The sequence below is a fragment of the Pan troglodytes genome, chromosome 8 (assembly GCF_028858775.2).
Source record: "Pan troglodytes isolate AG18354 chromosome 8, NHGRI_mPanTro3-v2.0_pri, whole genome shotgun sequence".
NCBI lineage: Eukaryota > Metazoa > Chordata > Mammalia > Primates > Hominidae > Pan > Pan troglodytes.
In genome coordinates this window covers 61,243,655-61,270,632 of record NC_072406.2, presented here as the reverse complement: position 1 = coordinate 61,270,632, position 26,978 = coordinate 61,243,655, and the positions used below count along the sequence as shown (strand labels likewise).

The 26,978-nt window shown below is 49.0% G+C and overlaps 1 protein-coding gene across 12 annotated transcripts in view; it reads right to left on the bottom strand.

Moving 5' to 3' along the window:
• Nucleotides 1-26,978, bottom strand: part of WDFY4 (WDFY family member 4) — a 298,286-nt gene that overhangs the window by 15,835 nt on the left and 255,473 nt on the right. For all 12 annotated transcript variants that reach the window (XR_010146870.1, XR_010146871.1, XM_016918236.4 and 9 more), the window contains 8 exons: nucleotides 25,557-25,599; nucleotides 23,931-24,050; nucleotides 21,223-21,340; nucleotides 20,411-20,520; nucleotides 10,091-10,244; nucleotides 7,560-7,651; nucleotides 3,321-3,533; nucleotides 828-975 (listed from right to left, as the gene is read on the bottom strand). Coding sequence is in view for 10 of the 12 variants with exons in the window: in XM_016918236.4 (XP_016773725.4) it covers nucleotides 828-975; nucleotides 3,321-3,533; nucleotides 7,560-7,651; nucleotides 10,091-10,244; nucleotides 20,411-20,520; nucleotides 21,223-21,340; nucleotides 23,931-24,050; nucleotides 25,557-25,599 (998 nt within the window). In the remaining 2 variants the exon portion in view is untranslated. The remainder of the gene's footprint in view (nucleotides 1-827; nucleotides 976-3,320; nucleotides 3,534-7,559; nucleotides 7,652-10,090; nucleotides 10,245-20,410; nucleotides 20,521-21,222; nucleotides 21,341-23,930; nucleotides 24,051-25,556; nucleotides 25,600-26,978) is intronic.

The following is a 26,978-nucleotide window of genomic DNA, read 5'->3' as shown; positions in this document are numbered from 1 at the left end:
GGTGGCCCATCTCATTGCGCTCTTGCTGACTGGCCTTGTTGAGGAGCCCCTGGTCCCTGGAAGAACTGTTTCTCAATAATAGGGCCAGAGTGACCCTCTTCCCTCCCTAGATCACATGGCTCCCTTCACTGGCTCAACCTATTTCTCATATTTTTCATCTTTTCCTCACCAACTCTCTGCAGGCTCATTTATCTAAGCATCAATACAAATCTGTAATAGCATCCATTCAACGCTATTCCAATCCCCGTGGGAACATGGAGGTTCAATGGCTTGCCCAAGGTCACACAGTCAGGAAGCAGTAGGACTGGAATTCACTCCTGGGCCATCTACCCCAGAGCACATGTTCTTAGCTACTGGCTGCCTGCTAAGAGTGCTTAGCTTAGTCCTCCTGCCCTGCTTAGGAGGACCAGTGGCCAAAGCACAGAGGCTGTAATCCTTCCTTGGGAAACTTGGGACTCTCCACTGGTCTCTTAAGGAGAGAAGGTATGTGTGTGTACATGTGTGTGTGCATGTATAAAAGAGAGGAAGAGGAAGAGAGATGTGTGTGTGTGCCTGAAAGAGGTGTGTGTGTGTGTATGTGTGTGAGAGAGACAGACAGAAAGACAGAGAGACATGGGTCTTCAGAAGTTAGGGTCTAACAGAGGAGCTCCTAGACACTTCCGAGAGATGACACCCCCTAGAATCTGGCTGTGACTGGAGATGCAGCCATTCAAAGTCAGTCCCCAATACTTTGCCCAGATATGTGGCACTGGACCTCCAGAGGAACCCAGCCACTGAAGGGACAACCCTGGGACAGGACACCAAACAATGCATGGCCAGGGAATCACCTTTGACCGTGACCTGGGAGGGCCTCAGCGACTGCAGGCTGTAGAAAAAGGGCTGTGGGTGGCCAGGCAGGCTCACGGGGGTGGAGACATCCTTTCCAGGCAGAGGCTTCCCTGCTGCAGTCCTGGCTGGGTGAGGTTTGGTAAAGAGCTAGAGAGACAGAGAACAGACACACATGAGGGGAGAGATGCCCAGAGGAGGGGTCGTCCCTGTGCACACTGTAGCTGCACCCCGTCTCTGGGGGTTGCCACAGCTCGGCTTGTTCCTGACAGAGCTGAACATGAACAGAACCTCTGGTCCAGTCCTCAGATGCTGCAGGTGAGGAGCCTGGGGCTCACAGAGGGACAGCTACTTTTTCAAGGTCATAAAGGCAGCCCTTCTGCCTGCCAAATCTCTCCTTTCCCAAGCTGCTTGGGAGAAGACTGGCCTCATTGAAGAGCCCCTGGTCCCCGGAAGAACTGTCTCTCAATCATGAGGCTGGAGTGACCCTCTTCGTTCCCTAGATAACGTGGCTCCCTTTATTGGCTCAACCTATTTCTCATAGTTTTCATCCTTCCCTCACCAACTCTCTGCAGGCTCATTAAGCATCAGCACAAGTCTTTAACAGCATCCATTCAAATATTCCAAAGAACACAGGCAAATCCCATTAGTGGCCTATTTCTTATTTTTCTCCAATCTCTGCCATCAGATTGTGCCTAATGCCAAATTTTCTGCAAAACCAAGCCAAGCCCTGAGCATGAGCCATGCTGCCTGGTTGAGTCCTTGCTGCTGGACCAGGGCGTGCAGCTGTGGCCAGATCCAGCTCTCTACCTAGCAGTCTCTCCCAGACTGCAGCCCTGCTGGGCTGCTCTTTGCAGCCAGCAGCACATTCCTGCAAGTCATCCACCAGGCGTACGCTGGAGGGAGAAGATGTGGAAGCTGGTCCGGGCTGTGGACATGGGCAGAGTTGGGGCTCCAGTTCGATGGGCAGCTGGGGTGGGCATGGGTGGTCTCAGAGAAACCTCAGCTCAGTTATAGTTCTGGATCAAATGGTAACTTATTTAGAAAAACTGGGTGGGCGATCAATGCAAACAGAAATCAAAATGATGAGTTTTCAATGAGTGTTTAATAATGAGCACTCTTCTTTGCTCAAGGTGACCGGGAGTAGCAGACACAGCCCCTGTCAGGAGCAGCATGGAGTCTGAGTGTTGCAATCTTGTCTTCAGACTGAGACACTTGGGGATTCTCATTCTGATGGCTACTTTAGAAATACTTGTCAAAGCACCTATGACACCTTGTTGAGTAGTCAGAATCTGAAGTTGTATGTACTCCATGACTACACTGACGGGAAAAGATCTGTGCTGTGGACAAGGGCTATGAGTACATGAGGCAGGACATGGCTGGATGGTGGTGGCTACTACTCTGAATTATTTTGTTGCTTTGTATTATTATATATTTTTTAAATTCAAGAAATGAAACCATTAGGCTAACAGGCTTCTTTCCTGAAATTCTTTCCTTCCTACAAAGCCTCCCAGCAAACCCACACTGGATATGCCATCCAATCTCCAAGTCATCCTCATACCTTCCTCACATTCCCTTTACCTGGGAGCTGAGCAAACCTCAGCATGTCATGTGAGACCAGAGAGAAAGATGTTAGTTTAGCACTAACTGCAGAAGGAGCCCCTCCCCACCCCGAGTCCTCATGGTTGCATGTGGGGAAGGCTGGAACAAAACACCTCCACACACAACCACAGTTCAAGGATCAACAGGGCCAGAATCAATTAAATAAGCACCTAACTTGTGCTTTCATCAGTATGTCAACAGGGGAATGCACAACCTCATATTGCTAAGTGACTATCTTGACAGGAGACAGAGCCAGCAGAGTAGAAGGCCCAGGTGAGACTTCGCAATTTCACCAGAGGCCTGGCAGGTAGAAGGCAGATGCTCTCACACTGGTGACAACATGGTGCAAGCTTTAGACCTACTCAGATAGGACCAGAGCTCTACCTCTGTTGACTGCTGTTAGTGTAATTCTAGGCAAGGTATTTATTTAGCTTCTCTGAGCCTCAGTTTCCTGGTCCATAAAAGAATACTCTCTATATCCAGAGCTCACCAGAGATTTCAATGATATAATCACACTAATAGCTAACATTTGTTAAGTGCTGGTCATATTTCAGGCACTTTCAAACACTTGATATGTCTTAAGTCATTGGATACAACAAACCTGTAGGGTAGATACGAACACAAGTAATTAGTTACCACATATCTATTGTAGGGTCTAAAATCAGATCAGTCACAGATAAACACAACTTTCACTAGTTTCACTAATGATGTCATCATATGCATCAACATCAGGTGGTAACTGAGGGTTAAGCCTGATATTGAAAGCACAGGAAGATGATGGGGGACCATTTCACCTCTTCAGCCATCTCCTTCACTTTCACCCCAGGAGAGAATGTCCTCACACTGCACACACTCTTTTGAGAAAGCAAGGCAAATGACAAGGCATGCTGTACCTGTTTGGGCACCTGTCCAAAGTTGCTGACAAACCCCAGGATGGTGCTTTTGATGAGGGGGTCAGTGATGCTGCTGAGGTCCATTCTGTCACCGTAGAAGTAGGGGTGGAAGATATTAACAGCGTCCACTGCGGCTGGCCCCTGCTGCTTGTACCCGAAAATAAGGTCTATCCAATGGTGGAGGTTGGCACTGACAAAGTCACTTTCCAGGGCCTGGAACAAAAACCCAAAGAGCATTAAAACCCAGGCCACTCATGGACTTATGCACTCACTGCACAGATTGGAAGGGGCACATGCTTCAGGGTGCTGGCCCTGCACAGAGGAGATAATTGATGGGCCCCTGGGCTTGATGAGCACAAAGAGGCAGGATGAGCCAGCCACTCGAGGGCCACCCTAGTCCTGTCTCCAGCCAGCAGCAAATCAGATCTGACTGTTTTCACCACCCCAGCTCAACCATGTCATAAAACAACCATGGTGTCCACAGTATCTATGAGGTGCAGGCCTGAGAAAGACATCTAAATGAAAGAGACAAGGCTGAAAATAAAGTCTTGGGGTCTTGCTGAGATGTGACATATGAAACAAGGAGAGCTGGTTCTGACCAGAGAGTGTCAGGAGGCGGAGGCTAAGTGCAGTGATCAGGAGACCGTGCTGTCGAGCACAGTGGGTGTGGGTGCTGCCGTGTACACATTCCTTAACATCACTGTTCCTTGGTTTCTTCATCTGTAAAATGAACAATTGTACCCTCTTAGCAGGTTCATGTAAGAATTAAGTTGCGTCCACGGCTGACACACAGGGAGCTCCAGGAGTTAGGTGATTTCACTAAGCACATACGATGCCAGGCACTGGCTGTTTCACAGGTGTTGTTTCCTCCCATGAACACCGCCTTTTGGTGGCAGGTATAATTAACCCACTTCTAGGGCAGGCTCATGTGTGGTTTTTGATCCTAACACTCCAGCCCCCAGTTTTCGTTCCTCAGAACCTCACAGGGGCATCCAATCTCACTGAGCAGATCTCACTTCACTCAGTTACTGGGGAATTCTGGACATGGGTGTGGGCATCTTCTAAATCATCCCTGGCACAAAAATGATAGAACCTACTTCTGAGGTGCAATTTAGCCCCCAGGAATGTGAACTTCCTTCACTGGGGCAGCTGTGTCTAGCTAGGGGCATGCAGCAGGCAAAGAGTTTCTCACCCACGCACTCACAGACCTGAGGAACATTCTGTCCATGCTCAGGCTCACTGTCTCCAGATGGGAGGACAGGAGACATTCTCAGCTCAAACATGGAGCCTGGATCTGAGTTTAAAACCTTTAAGTGAGAAGTAAACCTCATCCCGTTCAGGACCACAGCTCCCACCGGAAGTCAGCAACATCTGCCCCTCATAAAAGGTGTCATCCAAAGAATTTAGCATAAGAGCCAAGCATGCTGGATCTTTCATGCATACAGCCCAGATGGGTGGCACTGGCTCAGAATGGGGGACCCAGGTTGGCAATAATTCTCATCAGGTGTCACACATGAGCAAGAGGAAGTATGGCCCAGTGTCTCGATATCACAATCTATCTGAGAGGTGGCACCTGTTTCTACTGAATAGAACCTAGCTTCAGGGCTAGATCCCCAGAGCCTCAAAATGTCCATTTGGGATTGTCTGGGCTCCCCTTGTTGGTCCTCTGGGAGGACAAGCTGCCCTACACACCTGGATCTGAAGAAGCCAGGTCACCTGTGCTAAACTGGCTTTTCTGAGGTCTATGATTAAAGTGGCTTTGGAGCCAAGAAGGCCACATTTGAGTCATGTCATACGAGGGGTAATGAAAGGTATGGCTCTCCCAAGCCTACCACCTGGCTTGGGGCATACCTCATGAACTTCTGGAGATGTTTGCATGAAGGCATTTGTTGGTGGTTGCCACAGAACCACTAAAGGCATACCCAGGTGAGGGCAGATCATAGGCCAGGACAGCTGACCCTTCTGCTGGCCCTTCTTCCTACCTCTTGCTAGCCAACACATATCCCACGTCCTCAAGCTCTTCCCAAACATTCCTCCACCTCCTTTCCTTAGATGAAGCCTGGCTTTCCCTAGGGCCACCAGCTCTCATTCAGCAAGTTCAAGTGGTGGCCACTTGCTGGACATAACCCATATGTCTGGGGCCAGGACGTTGGGCTGGTGTCTCCTCAGTCCTTATCGCCACCTCCAGAGTATTGGTCCTCTGTCCTCTTGTAAAAAAAATCACAAAAGATCTGCTTCTCTGTGCTGCATGAGATCTAGCTGTACTCACTCCTCATCCTCACTGCTGTCTTCCAACAACTTCTCTCTGTTCTCCTCATTCATCAAAGATGGTGATTCCTGGCCATACCTTCCCTTCTTCTCCAAGATCTGCCATCATCCTCAGTGACTGTGATCTCTGGCCTCTCGGTTCCTTAAGCTCCACATCTCCAAAGACTTTTGCCTTCATTCCACCTAAAGTCACCATTCCCATGGCCACACCTTAACCCATGTCAGTATCCATAACTGCCTCATCTTCTAAAGCACTCATTCAAACACCCACTTGGCAAAAGTCACATCCTCCTCACCTTTCTGGGTGTTTACATGCTTCCTAAGGCTCTTCTTCTACCTTGTCACAACCTCAGGTCCCCTTGTCCCTTTTCTTCTTTGCATTATATCAGCACCCACCTGTTTTTGGCTACATCTTTATCCAGCTTAGATGTAATGGTCCATCATTCCAGCAACACTCTGGTCAATTGAATCATGTGTACCTCTGTCTTTTATCAGACTATGGCTGCTGCTGCCTGCGGTTACATTAATCTCTGGCCCAAGTACTCAAGACAGTGGGCTCTGAGAGGGATGACTCCTATCACTGAGTTTCCAGAGGCAAGAATAAAACAAGAAGAACTTTCTCTTTGCAGAAAAGGACAGGAAAAGGCATAGGTTTGTTGCCACTAGTCAGACCTGCCTCAGGTTATTTTTACTTTTTAGGTGTAATTTACATACAATGAAACTTGCCCTTTTGAAATGCCCAGTTCAAAGTGTTTTTATAAATTCATTCAGCCATGTAACCATCACCACAGTCAAGACATAGAACATTTCCCTCGGCTCAAAAAGTACCCCCGTGTGTTCCTTTGTGGTCACTCTCCTACTTCAGATCTTAGGAACCACTAATTTGTTTTCTGTCCCTATAGTTTGCCTCTAAATGTCACATTTCATGCCTGTATATAAAAATCACATGATATGTAGCCCTGGATTATGGCTTCTTTCATGTAGGATAATGCATTAAAACTCATCCATGTTGTTCTGTGTAAACTGATTCAGTAAATCTGCTCCTTTTTACTGCTGAGTAGCATTCCATTGTGTGTGTGTGGACATATCATTTGTTTATCTGTTCACCAGCTGATGGACATTTGAGTTTTGTTTTTGACTAGTTTGAATAAACCTGGTGAAGATTCATGCACAAGTTTTTGTGTGGACATGCTTTCAATTTTCTGGAGTAAATATCTACAAGGGAAAATGCTGGGTAATATGGCAAATGCACCTGCAAATTTGTAAAAAAAATTACCAAGCTTTTGTACAAAGTGGTTGTACCGTTTTGCTTTTCCCACCATTGATGTCTCATGCATTCCAGTTGCTCCACATTTTCATCAACTATTGGTTTCACTGGTCTTTTAAATTTAAGCCACTCCGGTGGGTATGTCATAGCATCTCATCTCATGGTAATTTTAATTTATTTCTCCCTGGTGACCAATGATGTTGAACGTCTTTCATGTGCTTAAACTAACCCAGAAATTTGATTCAGCATGTGTCCCTAATGACCTCTGGTCTCTACCCATGTCCAGTTTTTTGGGTAATAAGCCAATTTCTCCCCAGTCCTGGAAAATTTTTGGCCAGTGGGAGTCCCTGGGAGGCTCCAAACCCTCTCTGAACTATGCTGAGCAGTCAGGCCCAGGGAGTGGATGTTCTTGTAGGGCTGGCTGAGGACACTGACCTGCCCTCCAGGGCACTAAGCTCACTTCCTCCAGTGAAACCCTCACCAAGCTGGCACCCAGGCAGGGTCTACTGGAGCTCTTGAAACAGCCCAGAGCCCAAGCCTTTCCTTGCCAACCTAAGGTATAGACCCCATCCCTTCCCTGGGTTTTCCAGACATAAGCCTCACAGTGCTGGTCACTGGCCCTCCACTTGGACAGAAAGCCTCGGTGGAACTTGAGGGGATGTTCAGGTCCCCAGCAGGATACCAGGGGTCCTGGCCTGACTCACCTTTCTGTGCAGGCTGATGAATTTCCGAGGGTCCCCATCAGCCCAGGGAGGGAGCTGCACGTCTCCTAGCACAGTCCCGTCCTGCATGCAGCCTGCATGGGATGAGAAGCAGCAGAGATTTGGGTAACTCAAACCAGGCTAGGAACTGGGGGATGTAAAATACACATTGCCCAGGATTGCTGATTTTGTGTAGGTCTGAACGTGAGTTATGTTCTCTGCAGACCATACTGCTTTCAACCTTCTCTGCCTGGAATGACCCCTCAGCACGGCTTCTAGGCCTTTGCCTCCTCCAGGAGGCCCTCCTTGCTTCCCAGGCAGTGCTAGTGCTTGCTTTGCAAGTCATCTGAAATGATTTCAGTGTCATCAGTGTGGTATATCTTCCTCTCCACTGTACTGTGCCTTTCTTCTGGGTGCTTTTTACACAGCATTAAACAATCAGGAGATACAGTGATAGTGGTGCAAGCTGGCAAATTCTAAGCACCTCACTCCACGCCAGGAGCTAGGCTAGGCCCTGGCCACACATCACCTCACTGAATCTTCATTCTAACTTGATAATTTATGCATTTTCTCTCCGTTTTTAAGGCGAGGACAGCAAGGTTTTTAGACAGAGATTCCCCAGACAGTAGAATGAGGAGGCTGGACTCAACCCAAGTCTCCCTCCTCCGCATTAGCTGCCCAACCTTGCACAAGCCACTTCACTTCTTTGAGATTCATTTTCCACCTGTAAAATTTAAGGTGATGACAGGAATTATCTCATAGGGCTGGCATAATGATTAAAGGAGAAAATACACATCACATGCTTAGAACGACGTCAGGCATATGATGGCTACTCCATAAATGTGAGCTACAGTCTTGCCTGACCTCCCCAGAGCCTGCAAGAAGCAGCTGGAATAAAAGCTCCCCTGCTCTCTCTTGGCTACTGAGCTGCCTGGCCTGGCCCTTCTCATCACTCATCTCAGCTCACCTGCCACCTCCTCAACAGGTCCTTCCTGAGGACCAGAGAAACTCAGGTCTTGCTGAGTCATCCTCAAACCATTTTCCTACCTATTTTCCTCATAGGACTTCTCAGCATCCAACAGTGTTTCACTTACAGTATAGAAATTGTCTATATTTTCTCTTCCATTTTTCCTATCCTCACACAGAATGTAAACATCTTCAGGACATGCCATACCAGGAGACCCAACTAAATCCCCAGTGCCTAAAAAAAAAGGTCCCTATATACAGTAGGTGCTCAATAACCACTTGTTCTCCTGACTTTTCTGAGGACATTTGCTCTCTTGGCCTCCATTGCTGGTAGGAGCCATCATTTCTGCAGCTGAGCCCATCATGCCTCCTGCAGAAGAGTCTGGCTTCATTTCCAAGACAGAGTGGGTACTCTGGTCAGTGCTCTAACCCCAGGCTGGCCAGCCGCCTCCTCCTGGCTGCCACCCTCCCTGAGTGACTCCTGCTGTGGGACTCCTCACGCTTTGGGGGATCCATCCTTTGAATTTGTTCACTTCTCACCCCTGACGCATGTGAGGTGTCTAACGATTTGAACACCACCAAGGTCCCCAGGTTCCATAGGTCAGACTCACGGGGCCTGGCTCACTGTCTGGCCTTCTCCTCAGGGATGTGGGCTGCATATCTAGGGCTGAAAACCCCTGCACAAGGTTTTGCAGGGACTAATCTCCTCTGCTGTACCCCCTACCGGGGCTGCATCTGGCCTGGCTCAGGTGCATGCCCTTATGTGCTGTCCGGAGGCAGAAGGAGAACACTGAGGAGGGGGGGCTCTAGAGCCCGAGGTATGCATTGGTGATGGCTCATGCGTGTTCTCTGCAGAAGATGATTCCCAGCCAGGCCGGTGACCTGCCCAGGCTGTGACCACGCATCTGCTCTGCAAATTGCCCTGACTCAGCCTTGCAACTGTTTGCAGTGGAGGCTCCGAGACGTACAAACAGTCCCCAGGGGAGCTACCCACCGTGGTCTCCTAGATTGTTTGTTCCACCTCTATAGCAGCAAGAAGCCCTGCTGCATCATAGGCTGGGGCCTGCAGTTCAGGAAGGAGCTGCCAGAAGTGCCCGTCCAGCTGCCCTGGGATCCCACCCAGCAGTCTACCCCAGGACACCCAGCATCTCTGGGTCCTGCCCTTGGAGTTCACATGAACCCATTTGTGGGACATGGAGGAAATGGGACTGGTCAGGGGCAGGAGCTTGCCCAAAGTCTTGAGGCAGAAAGGCAGTGCCAGGCCTGGGCTACACAGAAGAGCCCCTGGTCTCAGCCACTGCCTCATTGCCAACTGAGACCTGGGACCCTCGGAGGAAAAGTCGCAGGTCGGGTGGTGGCTCAGCACTGTCCTGGCAGCCTGGGGCCAGCGCACTTCCTCAGCAACCACCTTTCCTTCTGGGCACTGCTGCCCAGTGGAGACCTCACCCGAAGTTGAGGTCCTGGGGAGGGCCTAGCAAAGGTCCAGATGATGTTGGTCATCACCCAGGGGCTGTGGGAAAGAGCACCCTGCAACGCCACTCACCCGGCCTCACCAGGCCTCCACTTACCGAACTCTACCCCGTTGCAGTTGGTTAAGAACTCAGGCAGGTAGAAGAACTCTGGGGTCAGCTCCCTGACGTCACTCATGTTCTCTCTGGAGGCCGACTCCCACGTGCTCTTCACACTGTGGAACATTCTGTCTGCCACGTCGAAGCTTCCGCCCTGGGGGAAATGGAGCCAACATGACCAGCCGCTCTCACTGGCACCCTCCTGCTGGCCAGGCACCGTCCATTCTGCCTCAGAGGCACGGGTTCCACCATTAGCTCCTCTCATTTACTCTCCTCACACACGTGTACCCATCAGCCCAGATGTGTGTGCCATGGTTCTCCAGCCACCGGTTCCTTCATTAGTCTCTGGAACCTTGCTCCAGAGCTTCAAGGCAGAATGCATGATCCGTGTTAATCAATCCATGTTTCCCTCCCATGGAAATCTGAGTTCATATCAGAAACAGGAAAACCACATCTGAGCACTTCCAAGACTGCAGAGGGCCAGCTCTGAATTAGGTGCTCAACAAGAGGCAGCAAGAGTGCTAGTGACTGGGACTCGGCTCCTGAGAGGCTCATGGCCAAGTTCCACAGGCAGGAAATAAAGAACCAACCATAGGACAAAGAAGTGGGTGAACCTTCTATGTGGGAGGTCAGCAGAAGTTTCCTGGAGAGGCGCCCCGGAAGTGAGTCTGGAAGCTTGCTGATGGGGAATATGGCAGTGTTCTGAGCAGAGGACAAGGCTTGGGTGAGCAGCAGAGGTGGCAGGAGAGCAAGAAGCAGAGGGAGGTGGGTGAAGGGAGGAGGGAGGAGAGCTCGCTAGGGCAGGGCCCTGGTGACATCCAACACACAGCTCATGGCATTTGGTGAGAGAGAGACGTGGGCAGGAAGGAGACTCTGGGACCAGGGGTCTTGGCTTCGATAAGAGAGAATGGGTCTGAGGGTGGAGAGATGGAGAAATTTCAGGTTCAAGGGGCAGGAGGCTGGTCCACAAAGGACATGATGTCCACAGCCTCTGCCAGGGCCAGCCCTGGTCCCAAGGCCCATGGCCACAGGTGGCCTGGTACAGCCCCAGGCCTGGCTGTCGAGGTTGGGCCATGTAAGAATTCAGGCACATTCTTTCCCCAGATTCTCTCATGTGAATTGTCAAACTCTTCAGCTGATGCTATCCTTATTCACCAGGTGGTCTTGGGGGTTGGGAGGAGGCAGAGAGGTGCCTCCCTCCAGGTCCTGGTTAGAGAAATGAAGGTGCTGGGGGTGGAGGGACTTCAGGAGACAGTTTCTGAAATTGAGCCTTGGGTCTAAGTAAGTTTTGGGATAGCCTTCTGCCTGGGATTCAATAGTTCACTTGTCCCCATCAAGGCTGGGCCTTTGTATAACAAAAACTTGTCCTCCTTCTGCCATCTTCTGCAGAGCACACATGTGGAACAAGGGGCAGGGCCACAGCAGTGCCCACTCTGTGCCCGCCACTCCCTTCCCTGCTCAGAGGGCTGAGGGTCTCCCTCTGCATTTACCCAAGGAAGCCTTGGGGGCAGCTGCAGGGGTGGGTGGAGGTAAGAAAGGGCAGGGGCCTTCTCTTGGCATGTCTGGTCCATGCTCAGATGATCTCTCCTAATCCTCACAGCAGCTGCATCAGGAAGGAATTGATGTTTCCATTTTGCAGACCAGAAAAGGGAGGCTCCTCAAAGTGCACTGATTTTTCCCAAGGCAGTGAATGGCAGAACTGGGGCAAACCCATGGATGCAACTCCACAGGGCGTGCTTTGCCCCATGCCAGATTCCTGGGGAATCCCTGGACCTGGGGCAAATTGAAGCCACTACGTGTGGGCCAAGGGGGAACTCAGCTCTTTCTGAGAGGGGGGAACCTACCACACACCCAAAGGTGGCCACACCTGGACATCTTGAGGGTCATGGTCTGGCTGGTCCATTTACTGAGTCAGATCAAGTGAGATCCGTGGGTCATTCCCCGCACAGGGACAGGGACACTGACTCAAGCAAACACAGCACATGGGCAGCTTTAAACATGTGGCTTTTCCCCAAGGTCGCTTTGCTCTTGGTTGAAATTAGGGAATGACGTCCACCATCAAATTTAAATTGAAATGGAAATAAAATGGGGGTGGGGTGTCGAAATAAATATTCACCTAACGAGTCACTCATTGAAATGTATTAGGAGCACTGTATATTTAATCTGCAGCCCAAGCCTTGCATCTGCGGGAGATTGATGCCTTCTCCTCGTCCTGTTTCCCTTTTGCAGCTTTTATGAATGCTGATGGTAGTCTCCTGAGAAACAATATGATTTGGTAATAAAAAGATTACCTGTATTAAATAAAAATAATATATACATACGAAATATTGTTAGTGCTACAAATCTGGTTAAAGATATTACCACAAAGAAAACTGTTATTTTTTTCACAGCTGTCTAATGCATTTTAGCAAAAGTAATATCTTTAAAACTTAGGCCTGTATTATTTATAAAGGAAGCAATAACTGATTTTCCTATTTGCTACATTAATAAATGTATTTGCATACATTTGTTTCAAAATTAATGGGTCTTCTCACTTCTGCAATACAAAAGAAAACACCAAATTCCCTAGAAGAAAAAGTGGAGTTGCTTTGTTACTTGTATTGTAAGTCTGTGGGTTGATGTAAACTCTGGTGGCTGCCAGCGAGCAGTCCCAGCTAGGATTGAATTCTCCGAAAGGAAGGAAGGAGGAAAGAAAGAGAAGAGGGAAAAATGGGGCAAGAAGGTAAGAGGCAGAGAGACCCAGTCAAGGTTTACAGAGTGTCTATCTAAGGAAAGTCCAGACCCAAATGAAATAAACCAGCACAATTAAGTCTAGAACTTGGAAGGGAACAAAGTGATCAAAGAGAATTCCTGAACCAAGAGCTGCTCTAGAATCTGTTCTGCAACAAATCCTACCTGTATCCAAACAAACTGTAAAAAATAATAGCAAGGTTATTATTGCCAACAAAGGAACAATTTCTTATTGGCAGAAGGTTTTCCCATGTGACTAAAGGCCAGAAGAAAATGGAGCCAGCCAAGCCTAGAGGATTCTGAGGCAAAAGGTTACAGTTGTTGGATTTTGTGCTCAGTTAAGACATCACTCACATGTAAAGATGTGGGAACATCTTGAATATTGAAGAGTTCAGAAACAATATAATCCTAGGTACCTCTTCTCAATTAAAATCCTTTAGGAGGTGCTAAATATTGCTAAGAGATGAAGCAAAATTGAGGGCAAAATAATAGGAAAAGAAGTGGCTAGCAAGGACTATTCCTGCACATTGATCCAAGTTAAAATCAGGGGACAGTCTATAATTACGGTATGATGGCTAAAGCTGGAAAACCTGAAAAGAAATGTTCTATATTAAAAGAAATACTCCCTTCATGAGAGGACACAAAGTCTATGTGCACCATTGCCTATGGATGAGCATTTCAATCACTATTAGACATTCATAAACCCCTCTCCAATGTGGCTTCAATTCTTGGCCCACATTCACAGGAAATTCAGTAACTGCACATGCTGAAGGAAACCAAGATGCACAGATATTTCTATAATATATGCTAGAAAGTCTATTCTTCCTTCCTGATAACACTGATCCAAATCAACCTGCTGCCACATCTGGATATGGAATTGGTTGTATCAGCAGGCTGACAACCCATTCTCACTGCAGATATTCTTTCCAGTAATTTAAAAGTACCCATGCAAACAACTCACTTACAGGACCCTGTTGATATATCAGTTGATCTAACCTGCTGTCTTTAGCCAATCAAAGAGGCAGTATGCAACGGTGGAAAGCACACTGGCTTCAGAAGCAGACTGGTTTGGGCAGGAATTTCAGTGCCCACTTACTTGCAGGATGAACTCAAGTGAGTTTCTTAATCTCTTTAACCGCCCATGCCCTTGTCTATGAACCCTGGAAGATAGCTGTTGGTGTGAAAGCAATTGTGTGTGTGTGTGTGTGTGTGTGAGAGAGAGAGAGAGAGAGAGAGAGAGAAACATATCTCATGCGATGAAGCAGGCACATAGAAAGAGGTGCCAAATGAACCCAGCCCCTGTGTCCTTTTCCCTGCACAGACTAGGATTAGAACTAGGGAGCAATCCTGGGCTTGGGCCCTGATCTCAGTGTGCATGGGGAAGGCAACCAGGAGCTCCAAAGGAGAAGGGGATAGAAGTTACCGAAGGTAGGAGGTGGGGTACAGGGGGAAGTGAGGAGAGGCGGGATCTTCCAGTGCCGAGGGCAGAGGTAGGAGGGTGGGGAATCTGAAGGACTGTGGGATGACAACAGGAAGGAGAGCCTGAACTGTCAGGGCAGCTTTTGGTAGCAACAGCACCTCCGAAGTAACAGGGCAAATGTGTGAGGGGAAAGGAAAGCTGGACCCAGCATTCTCTGAGCCTCTGCAGGAAAAAGCCAGGCCCTGACACGCTACTGAATAAGCTAAAGGCATAGGACCCTCATGGCGTTGGGAAGCCCACGCACTGGTCCAGCTGCCTCCTTGGTCTTGCTCTCACAGAGGACGGGATGACCCCAGAGTGGCCATTAGCTTTCCTTCCTGTAGGTCGTGGCTCTTTTCTAAATGAGTGAACCCGTCAAGACTTGCTGAAACCACGCTGTCTGCATTAGGAGGAGGAGGGTGGGCACGTAGGGGACACTCAGGTCAGCCAAAATGGCTCATGCCATATCTCCTTTAGTCTTCACCACCCTCCCAGCTAGGGGTTATTTTAAAGGATGAAGAAACTGAGGCTCAGTTGTTCAATAATGCCAATTAGAAAGTTCTAGAGCCAGGAGATTATCCCAGGACTGTCTGTCTCTATTGAACGTGCTTTTCCAATACTCCTCAAGTCTGTATGATAAAAACCAGACAGCGTTGGAGATCCTGAATGATTCTCCTCAAGTCACACTTTGGGCCCTTACAGATCCCATGCCCTTGCACTGCAATCAGAGGGAGGCTGGCAGTTTCTATGTCTAGCCCCACAGCCCTGGCTGCATTGGGTAGGCTGGCCCTATGTGAGCCTTAGGGTACCAGGAGGTGGGTTGCTTGCCTCAGAGGCAGGGGCTGAGCTGCAGGCAGCAAGTGAAGAGGCAGGCATGGTCCACCTCGGTGTGAGCACAGACACAGACGCTCCAGGTTCCTCGCCTTCCCTGGCACACGCTCTACCAGGACTCCTGGCACTGACCCCTCCAGGAGCTTCTAAGTCAACAGCCAGGATGGGCCAAGTACTGCCCCACGGTTCTCCATTCTCTCTGCAGTTAGCATCTGTCTTGTACAAAAACCAGCCATCTCGCCTCAGGTGGTTCGGAAAACCCTTCCCCACTGCTGGTAACAGCTGACTTCGCATGGGCTGTGACTTAATTAACACAGCACTTTATTTCTGTTTCTTATTAAATGCAGCAGCAGCCACCGCTGCTGTGTCTTTGGTGGGTGCCAGCTGCCTTGCTGGGCCCCACCTCGGGTGGGTCTGATCTCAGGCCTGAGAGCAACTGGTGCTTTTACTGGGGCAGAAACAGGTGCCTGGGCTGGGACCCCAGCAGGGGCCTGACCTCCTAGTGACTCAACTTTCTGGAGACTCACAGACACTTGCTCTAGGCAGGCAAGACTCCTAAGAACTATAACATTTCCCAGCTTGGGCAACATAATAAGACCCCGTCTTTACAAAATGTGTGTTTTTTTTTGTTTCTTTGTTTTTTTGTTTTTGTTTTTGTTTGCTTGTTTGTTTGATTATCCAGGAGTGGTGGTGCACATCTATAGTCCTAGCTACTCAGGAGGCTGAAGCAGGAAAATTGCTCGAGCCCTGGAGTTCCAGGCTGCTATGAACTATGATCATGCCACTGTACTCTAGCCTGAGTGACAGAGCAAGACCGTGTCTCAAAAAACAAATGAACAAAAGAACTACAGCATCCTAGGGCTGCTGCTGGGTGAGACAAGCCCTCTGCCCTGGCAGACAGATGAGTTCACACCTCCAAGAAAGTGGGGAAAACAGAGCGCAAAGCTGACCCATGCCTGGTCACACTGCCTGCATGTGCCACCTGCTCAGATCACACAGTACATGTATATACCATATTTTCTGGATTGTAAAAATCTTATTGTAATAACAGGCTTGGGACAGAAAAACAAACAAACACATCAAGGATATAAGTATGTGTCAATTCTAAGACCAGCTCAAACCTAAGAACACTTAAACCTGAAGGGAATAAAACACTCCTTATACCCAGTGTTCCAAATGTACCGCACAGCAATAGGGGGTCTCTGTGCTGTCCACAGTCTCTGCACAGTGCAGGGTAAATGGGCCACAGTGTCCAGAGAACTCTATGCCTGCCTCTCTGCAACCCAGCAGACCGTACTGGGTGTGCCACACAGGCATACAGTACGTGACAGCAAAGGTGCTCCATGGCAGAGCTGTCGTGCTGCCTGTCACTCTGCACTGGGGGCACCAGGGGCCACGCTGCACACACATGCAGCCAGCACACTGCATGCCTGCTGCAGTACCGGGTGACTGCCTACATGTCACACTGCATGCCTGTGCACCTGTGTGTGATGCTGCACGAGGGACTCCCCAATATTCTACTGAAAATGTGGCCCTGAAAATGGCACATGTCCCTTTCCTCTGAGCACTGTGTCCCCTCTGGACAACCTCTGTAGACCCCACCTTGCTTTATTTACCATGAGTGTTTTAGGCTTGGTGTCCCCAGGGCTAGAACCCATCTCATCTCCCTTGTCATTTCCTGAGGGATGTGACCTCCCGGAGACTCAGTATCCTGAGATTAATCACAGCAGCCTCTCACAAGCTTGTGAGGGTCCAATGAGGCACAGCAGTGTTCACAGCAGCACCCTTCATTGTCATCAGAGGGAGGAAGCACCCCAGCCATGGACGAATGATAAACAACATGTGGTCTACAAATACAGGGGTGCAGGACTCAGCCGTAGGAAACTGACACATGCTGCAACAATGGATGAACCTCGAGCACATTATGCTAAGTGCAAGAAGCCAGTCACAAAAGGACAAACATTGCATAATTCCACTTATAAAAGGCTTAGAGTAGTCATTCATAGAGACAGAAAGTAGAACAGTGGTTGCTGGGTGCTGTGGGGAGGGATGATTGGAGAGTTATTGTTTCATGGTTTCCGAGTTTGAGTTTGGGAAGATGAAAAAGTTCTGGAGGCAGATGGTGGCGATGGCTGCACAACCATGTATATGCACTTAATGACACTGAGCTGTGCGCTTAAAAATGGTTAAAAGGGTAAATTTCTTATTATGCATATTTTCCACAACAAATAAGTATAAAATATTTTAAATAACAGCTGTAAGGTACTTAGCAGCATCCAGGTGCATAGTAGGTGCTTAATGAGCAATCAGAGATTGGAGCTGTTACGGAAAGGCCTTCAGAGGTGATCCTCCTACCCACCTCCTTGATCTCACCAAGGAGACTGAACCCTAAGAAAGAAAGCGATCTGAGCAAAGTCAGACACGCAGCCCTGGGGATGCTGGGACATGAGCCCCAGGCTCACCACGTATGTCTCCACTCTGGCTTATCTGTGATAATAGGCGGGTGGTAGCATTCGCTCAAAGCAGAACGGAGACGTGCACTTTCCCATGCTGACTCTTACATGTCCACTGGCTCTGGCTTCCTTGCCTGGGTTCCACAGCCTTCCCATGTCTCTCACTCTTCCCCACTCCTTCATCTACCCCAGGTTGGGAGTAGTGCCTTGGGCTGCTGAGATTATGGGAGGCTCCTTTCCAGCCACCACAGGGGTGAAGCAAAGGTCTCTGGAGAAGATACAGGCCTCCCCCTAGCAGGCAGGGTGGGATGGAGGGAAGATCCTGACTTCAAGAAGATGCCAGAATATTCTTAAGGAGGTCTGCCAAGGCCCCAGCACTCTCAAAGAGGAGCCTGGTGTGTCCTCCCACAGAGGTAGACTATGTAGCCTTTATACTCATCCTCTCGAGAGCTAAAATTCTTTTTTCCTAAGGAAAAAGCTGAAGGTGGCTGGTTCTTTTGCTGGTTCAAAGGCTCGGGCCAGGTGTGACCCACTAGAGGAGTCATTTAAAAGTAAGAAAGTGAGACCCAATTTAGAAGCATGTAGAGACAGCCCGGATGACTCCAACTTGGATGGGTCAATCTACCCAAGACAGATCTGAGCCCCAAAACTCAGTTACATCAGTGACTTCAACATGGGAGTCAAAAGGGCTCAAGGTAAGATGACTGCATTTGTGTCACCTAAAAGCATGGACAATTGGTTCTGACCCTCTCACATGGGTTTAGACCATCTCAAACTAGTTTTACCTGGTCACCAATGGACCAGACTGGCTAAAATAAGCTTAAACCAGTGATTAGCTTCAAAGTGGCCATAGCCCAGATATCCCATTGGTTCACAACACACCTGTTAGGTCTAGCTCATGCTAAGTTGGAATACTTTGATGCAGTCCAGACTGCCTTAAATTAGCTTAAACCAGAGGAGACCAGCCTGGACAAGTTCAGACCTGCTCAGATTAGATCTAGCTGATTGCAGAGGGAAGAAGGGAACTAACAGTGATTGATCACCTATGTAGCGTCAAGCCCTGAGCTGGGGGTTCTCTGCACATTTTCTCATTTAATCTTCTCAACAGCCTATAGTCCAGAGAGATGTGCATAATTAACCCTCATTTCCAGAGGTAAAATAACTTGCAGAAGATTTTGCATCTATTAAGTGGCAGAGCTGTGATGTAAATCTCACAGCTGAGACTGTTTCTATTTCACTCTGTCTCCTCCCGATGTGAAAAGATCCTTAGCAACAGGTAGAGCTGGGGTTTTGGGTTATAATGCAGCCTCCTGAAGGGGCAACAGGAAACTCCAAAAGCATTCTGAACACTTAAACACTTAAATTCCCAGGATAGAAACCAGCGGCGGAATCCATCACTATCATCGTCAACGGTGATCATCATTTCTTGTGGATTAATAAGCAACATCTGGATGGGATTCCTGGCATGGGGTGCAGCTCTGGGACCATTTGTTCTCCAAACCAAACTTACTTAAAATGCTTGTTGCCTGAGAAAGGCTCAGGGGAAGCACATTTATTATTTTTGAGTGAATTTCCAGGGAGAGGGGGTTATACAATGTCTAGACGTGTTATGCCGTCAAGGAGGGAGAAGGCTGTGCCAAGTAACGGAAGACAGGAGGACGTTTGCTCCTTATTTGGAGAAAGTGCCTTGACCTTGCCTACCCATTCCTGCCCCAGGGCTCAGAGTTGGCTTTAGTGTTGATGCAGGGTGGCCTTTGGTCTCTCAGGGTCAAGGTCCTCTGAGTGACCATAAAGAGTGACCTCGCAGGTGAGGTCAGACCCAAACTCACAGTTCTTGGGATACCCAGGCTTTTCTGAGACGAGGCTTAGGTGTCAGAGCAAGTCTGTGTGTTCAGTGGCCTGTTGCCCATCCCAGCTCATGCCTTTTTCTCCATCAGACCTTTGCAGGGTCTGGATCGGGGCAGCCCATACTCCCTGTGCTATATTCTCTTTAGAGTCAGCCGAGCCAGCTGCCCTATCTGAGGGCTATCTCCCCATTCAAAAGCTGTGCCCTGGGATAAAGGGGCTCCTTGGAAGCAGGATCCCAGTGATAGGGTTGTGAGGGGAAGAGGGGAAAGGAGCTTCTCAGCACCCTCACAGCACTGCCCATGAAAGACTCTGTCCCAGAAATCCCCCATGCCTTGGACACCAACCTGGCAACACTTGGACACCAGAGTGGCCATATACAATACAGGAGGCCCAGCTAAACTTAAATTTCGTATAAACAACCAATAATTTATAGTTTATCTGGAATTCAAGTTTAACTAGGTATCATGTATTTTTATTTTAAACCTGGCGACCTTAAGCTGGTATAATGGTCTGTTAGCGTATGGGTGGGTAAGTTGGTTTTGTCCTTCGAAGCCTTTCAGTTTGTTCTTGGTACAGATTTATGCATTCCGATGTCTTGAGTCATATTCTTTTCATTGTTCCTTCTCGTATTTATTTTTCTAATCCTTGACTGCCTGCCTTTCTAGTCTCCAAGTTTCCTGCTTTTTCTTTTTCCACTAAATCTTATTTATGTTAAATCATTATTTTCATTTCTCATTTCTTATTTTTTAGAATCATTTTGCAAGACTTTGTTGGGCAGATGTGCAGGTGTAACTGAGGAAGAACAGCCTGCCTTGGCTGGTGAACCAGAATCCTGGAGCCAATGTCAACTGGGAATCACTGGCTAATGACTGAGTTTTTAGCAGAGGCATCCTGTCTTTGTTCAAGCACAGGTCTTAGTCTTGTGATACAGGCGTGTGTGTGTGTGTGTGTGTGTGTGTGTGTGTGTGTGTGTGTGTACAGAGAGTGGCGGCAGCTCACCTGCAGAGCGCAGAAGGCCTGGGTGAAGGGTGGCATCCGGACCAGGTAGGAGGCCACGATGATGGCCGAGGAGTAGTGGGTGTAGTAGTGGCACTGGACAGTCATGTCTCCTGCAACAAAAACACATGTTTGAGGGCTGCTTCCTTACCTGCACTCACACGTGGCAGATATGTGTGCTACACTGTGTTCATGAACGGCATTAAAAACATATATTCATTGACGTTTAGGAAGTGAACAGACCTAAAGAAAAACACTCAGGCAATAAGATCACAGGTGGCACGTGAATGTGGCAAAACGTCTAAAGATGGCGTGTAGATGGACAAAGTTTGGGAGCTAGAGTCACACAAATGCAGGCTCTGCCATTTAGAGGCTGTGATCTTGAGCAAGTTGCTTAAACTCTCTGAGTTTCACTTTCATTCTCTTTGAAATGGACCACTGTAATATACAAACACAGGCTGGCCTGCCCCTGGCAGAGAGACAGTGCTGAATAAATGTTAGTTTCTTCTGCTATTGCCTGTCCCTAGGCATGGAGTCATTACCTCTTAGCATTATATTTCTCCAGCCAGGCTGCATGTTAGAATCCCCTGGGCTGTGCCACACAACGGACTTATTTAAATCCAAATTTCTAGAGGTGAGGCCTGGACATCAGTATTTTCTAGAAGCTCCCCAGGCACTTCCTACCACCAGGTTAGAGTCCTCTATTCAAATGCAATTACTTGTAGGCTAGGTGACCACCTTAATTGTTATCAACTATCATTTTAGGGCATCCAGATGAATAACACTGCACCAAAAATCAAGCTGGATCTACTCACCTTCAGTTTTCTCAACTTCTTTAAACCTGTGGATAAATTTCAGCTTCCTTTCCTTGGTCTGAGCCCCCATGGGCTTTGAAAGATCCCGGAAAGTCTTCGGATTCGCCAAGTTCAATGTCTATAAGGCAGATGTGCAGCTGGAGTTAACTCCCCAGACCCGTTTGTGCCCTAGGAGCCACGCTCTTGAGTTTTATGGTTCTCTTTATTGAATTACAGTCATTTGGTCTGACCTGCCTCTGGTGGTTAGCTGGCAGGCTGGGGTTTTATGGCCCCAGAGCCAGTGATCCACAAAGACTTAAAAAGGGAGAGATGAAAAATAAGAGGAGGGGAAGATTGAGTTCACACTCAACCTGTTCCAAGTTGACCCAAATCAGAACATGGCCTCCAGCTACTGAAACGACACTTTTAAAAGAACTCGTGTTGTCTATGAGGCACTTGGCTCCTAAACTGCATTATGTACTCCAATAGTTCCGGGTCCTTGCTTAGAATCAAACTGATTTTACAGGAAGTTAGAAGTCATCTGTTCAGGGAGGAAATGAGAGGAACTTGCTCATTTTTCCTGGAGGTTCACTCCTTTCTGGGCAGTGAAAGCATACTGTGAGCACCCCTTCCCTCTCTTGGAATATACCGCAGAGAAAACAGGACCAGTTTCAGGGCCAGGTGCTCTGGGAAACTTTTTCTTTTCAGGTTCTGCATGTTAGCAGAGGAGCCAAGAATTGCTGGGGTTTGCATTTCTTTATAGGAGGAGGTACCTGTGTATCTCTCCTTCTTTTCTTTTTTCTGAGACAGAATCTTGCTCTGTTGCCCAGGCTGGTATGGAGTGGAGTGGTCCTGGCTCACTGCAGCCTCGACCTCCTGAGCTCAAGTGATCCTCCCACCTCAGCCTCCCAAGTAGCTGGGACTACAGGTGCGTGCCACCATGCCTCGCTAATTTTTGCATTTTTGATAGAGACAGGGTCTCACTATGTTGGCCAGGCTGGTCTTGAACTCCTGGGCTCAAGCAATCCTCCTGCTTCGGCCTCCCAAAGTGCCAGGATTACAGACATAAGCCACTGTGCCTGGCTCATAACCCTTTCTTTCCACTAGCAGTGAATCCTCAAAGCTCCACTGGGGCCCAAGTGTGTCACTATCTCAAATGCCTGCAAAAGCCAGGGGGAAGCAGGGGCAAGAGTGAAACGGCCCCTCTTAAGATCCCAGTGAGTGCTGGAGGGGACACACGGAGACCCACACTCAGCTTTCACAATCTTGCCAGCTCAGAAAAATTCCTAGTTGCCAGATCTCACCGTTTTCCAAAAGATATTGGAAATCCAGATTTTTTTAAAGGAGAAATCTCCTAATTTTTAAGTTGATAAATAATCAAGGTTTTAAATACCTAGTATGACCTAAACAAAAAAGGCTTGCAAACTACCACTTTGCAACATGTGAGTAGGTTTTGTGTTTGAAATGCCTCAGCCTCCGATGGGCCATTAGTGCAATAAGCAGCAGCCAGTGCTAGTGAGAAACGTTTTGCTGCATTAAATGTCTTAAGAAGGGATGAGAAGTCACAAAGGACTGAGTCTCCTTCTCCCAAATCCTGAAGGTCTGCCATCCAAGCAGCCCTATGCAGGACTGGCCAGGCTCATCTGAACAAGTGGCTCAGCCACCTTGTGTGCTTTACATATGGCCCAGCACCTCTCCAGATGGCCAGAGCCCGGGTAGCCAGGACACTGCTCCATAGCTTGGTTGTCCCCATAGAAGCACAGACATCACCCTGGTCCAGCTATGGAGTTTTTCTCCCCATCCTTTCCCTGCCTGCTGGGGCCCAGGGGTGCAGGCTAAAAGAGATGAAGGATCTGTTCTTGTCATCTCACCATCAACCTCCCCTGTCACTACACATCTCAGTCCAGATCCCAGATGAGGCCCAGACACCATCATCTCTGTCACTGAACTCAAGCTACAGCAAGAGTAGCTTGTCCTTTCTGTGTGTCTGTATCCCTGTGTCTCTCTCTCCTTTCTTTCCCAGGCCCCTCTCCTGCACACGTTGATTTTAGGAACAAATTCCATGGCCCACTTCACCTGTGACTGCCTCACCCCACAAGGGCTGACCCATGGCACCATCTTGGTAGATGGCATCAGGTGCCTTCACTGTGGAGAGTAAGCCAGGAAGCCCCCTGGGGCTCATGTTAGCAACTATGTTAGTTGTGTTGATCATTCCACAGGGGGATCCAGGACAGGAACCCAGGCAGCCAAATACCAAAGGCCACAGTGGGGTTAAGAGATCTGAGGCCGGGCACAGTGGCTCATGCCTGTAATCCCAGCACTTTGGGAGGCCGAGGCGGGAGAATCATTTGAGGTCAGGAGTTCAAGACCAGCCTGGCCAACATGGTGAAACCCCCTCTCTACTAAAATACAAAAAAAATTAGCCAGGCATGGTGGTGCACTCCTGTAATCCCAGCTACTCGGGAGGCTGAGGCAGGAGAATCGCTTGAACCCAGGAGGCAGAAGTTGCGGTGAGCAGAGATTGCGCCTTTGCACTCCAGCCCGGGCGATGAAGTAAGACTCCATCTCAAAAAAAAAAAAGAGATCTGAGCTTCAGCAGCCTTTAGGCCCAGGTACCCAGGTTCATGTGACGGAACCTCCTAGCAGAGGCTCTGCATGCTGACTTAGGGTCTCTGTTATCAAGGTCCGAACACCTGAGGGCAGCTGTGGTTTCCACGTGAGGAACTTACCTCTGAGGTGTAGTCTGCGAGGACCCAAGGGAACACTGGGTACTGCATGTAGTCATTGCAGGTTCTCCCAGCCGCGGTGTTGAGGTACATGAGATACTCAAAATTGCTGATGTCCCTTTTCTACCAGAAGAGACAGAAAGGGGATAAACCAAATACGTTTGATGCTCCTGCAAAGCCATGGGTCCCACCCTCAGGCCTCGGCAGCAGGCCCTGGCTCTGTGGGTGAGGACAGGCAGCCAGCCCCTCGGTTACTTTGTGCACATCTCATGCATGAGCCAGCACCAACTCAGGGACCCACACACAAATTTCAGTATGAACGGAGGCAAGTATATTCGGGAAGCAAAGTCAGCAAGGAAAAAAAAAAAACCCAATGCAGTTCAGCATCCAACACCAAGGATAAAACATGTTTTGTGTTAACTGTTGGATGCAGTTCTCAGAAGTTGACTAAAATCATAGCACAAATGTTGTGGGTGAACTGACTGCTGACCTATTGATGGTTAGAAAATAAGCAGAGGGGCCATGGCAGTCCCAGAGACAGAGGCCCTCACTCCTAGGCTTGATGGTCTGGCTTCCTCTGGGACTTTGGGAACTGCCTATACCCTGTCCCTGCCTGTTGGGGTGATGCTCACTCTTAAGGGCCCTCTGCCTCCAGATGAACAGTCACAAATGGAGACAGGGCCCGTATTGGGAATAAAATCCACCAAGGCCGCTGAATGAGTGAGCAATCCAACACAGCTGTCATCTCTGACATGCGGCCTGTATGCTCAGGGGCTCTCCTTTCCTCAACCTGCCCCTTGGGAGAGGATTTTGGACCTGAGTGACTAAGACCTACTTTCTCATTGTCCCCGAATCTCTACAACTGCCTCTTTTTTAGGGTCTCTTCCTTTCTTTGAGAACCCTGGGCTGAATGTCAACTTGTCCAGGCTGGGAGCCACGTGTATCTTCCAGGAACAAGAATTGACACCCATGCTCCACCCCCTATGTGGCTGTATACATGTGTATCTTCACAAATGGGGTGTGTGTACCCACTCGGAGGCATCCATAGTGTACAGGTACATGCACATGCGCGTGCGCGCACACGCACACACGCACATTCCCCAGCTCTGACTCCAATGTGCAAGATTTGTACTCCATCACCGACATCTGGTCAGGGAAATGTCTGGGACATTTTGGTAAATTAGAAAAATAAGATCCCAGCCGGGCACAGTGGCTCATGCCTGTAATCTCAGCACTTTGGGTGGCTGAGGCGGGTGGATTGCCTGAGGTCAGGAGTTCAAGACCAGCCTGGCCAGCATGGTGAAACCCTGTCTCTACTAAAAATACAAAAATTTGCTTGGCCTAGTGGTAGGTGCCTGTAATCCCAGCTACTTGGGAGGCTGAGGCAGGAGAATCGCTTGAACCCAAGGGACAGAGGTTGCCGTGAGCTGTGATCACGTGCAGTGCTGTGATCACGCCACTGCACTCCAGCTTGGACAACAAGAGTGAAACTCCATCTCAAAAAAAATAAATAAATAAATAATAAGATCCCTTCTTGGTTGATCCACACACTTCCTCTCCATCGCTGGGGCCTGAGCCATTCTCTGGTTTGCATTCCCAGAGGGCTTCCCTCTGGAGGAGCTACTGTACCTGCCACTTCTGCAGCATGGTCCTGTCAGAGCCGGGGTATCTCCTGTGGGAAAGAAAACCAAGGTGGTGACTAAATATACCAAGGCAAGAATACAAACAGGGGAGAGGTGGGGCTTGCCTGGGCTTCACGGGACCAGGGTGTTCAGGAAAGCTGCAGACTTCCCAAATCCTAGAGCAGCTCTCAGCGGACAGCACAGGGAGACTGTCATCCAGCTCTTCCTGCCCCACCCTGGCCTGCTGAAGGTTAGGTTCTTGCAGTCAGTGTCCCTCCGCTGTGATGCCAGAACAAGCTGCTGCCTCAAGAATTCCAGGGGACATGCAGCCTCAGGCTTGGGGGCCTCCTTCACAACCCACACAGAATTCCCCTGCCACATCTCGGCCTTCTTTATCCCTGCCCCGACCCCTTGTTTTGCTCGTGGATAAAATGCAAACAACATGGAAGGCCATGAGATATGACCTAAGAGTCTCCCAAGAAGGGTCCACAGTCACCAGTTTCCAGTGTATGTTCCAGAAAATGTTTTACCCATATGCCTGCCTATATGCCTACATAGTTTTTTTTGTTGTTTGTTTCTTAAAAACTTCCATCATACATGGGATCACATCGTACACCCGGTTCTCCACCCAGCCTCCCTTGTGCTGCAGCAGCCCTGGAGACCGGCTCACACTGCCCTTTCGCATTCATCTCTGCAAACAAGGGGCAGGGTTGCACAGCTGGATCCTAACTGATTCACCGCCCCCATGACAGGCTTTGTTCTCACAACTGACGTTTCCAGGAGCACCTTTTGGCACATGTCTCTGGGTACTTCTGTGAGTGTATCCATGAGAGATTTCTAGCTGTGGTGCTACTGGGTTAAAAAGTATGAGTATTTACCATTTTGCTACCTATGGCCAAATGGTTCCTTTAAAAGGCCATACTAATGTACATGGGTAAAATTAAGACTTAAATATCAAACCAAAGAAGTCCCATTGTGGACTGCCCTGGTAGGAGAAAAGGGTAACAAAATGCAATACTGGGGAGAGTGTGGGGAGGAGCCCCTCTCCCTTCACCTGAAACCTCTCTTCTCTTCAGCAGAGAGCCCAGCTCCTCAGCCTCCAAGGTGCCCCTTTGCTCCTTTTCCAGCCGTTTCTTCCCCAACTCCATAAGACTCTCCTCTACCCCCAAGACCAGGTCTTCTCAAGATGCTCCACCACACCAAGCCAAATCATATCCGTTCTCTCCATCCATCCCCTCTGCCACAGTTCTATTCAGGTACCTACAGACCCAGTCCCCATATACGCTCTGCTCCACCTGCATGGTCTGTGTCAGGACCCTGCCGGGCTCAGTCTGGACAAGGCCTGGCTGCCCGTGTGTCCCAGGGGGACAGTGCTGCTTCACATTCCCATCATAGCCCCACCGTCACATCTTCTGTCCTGGGCTCTCCA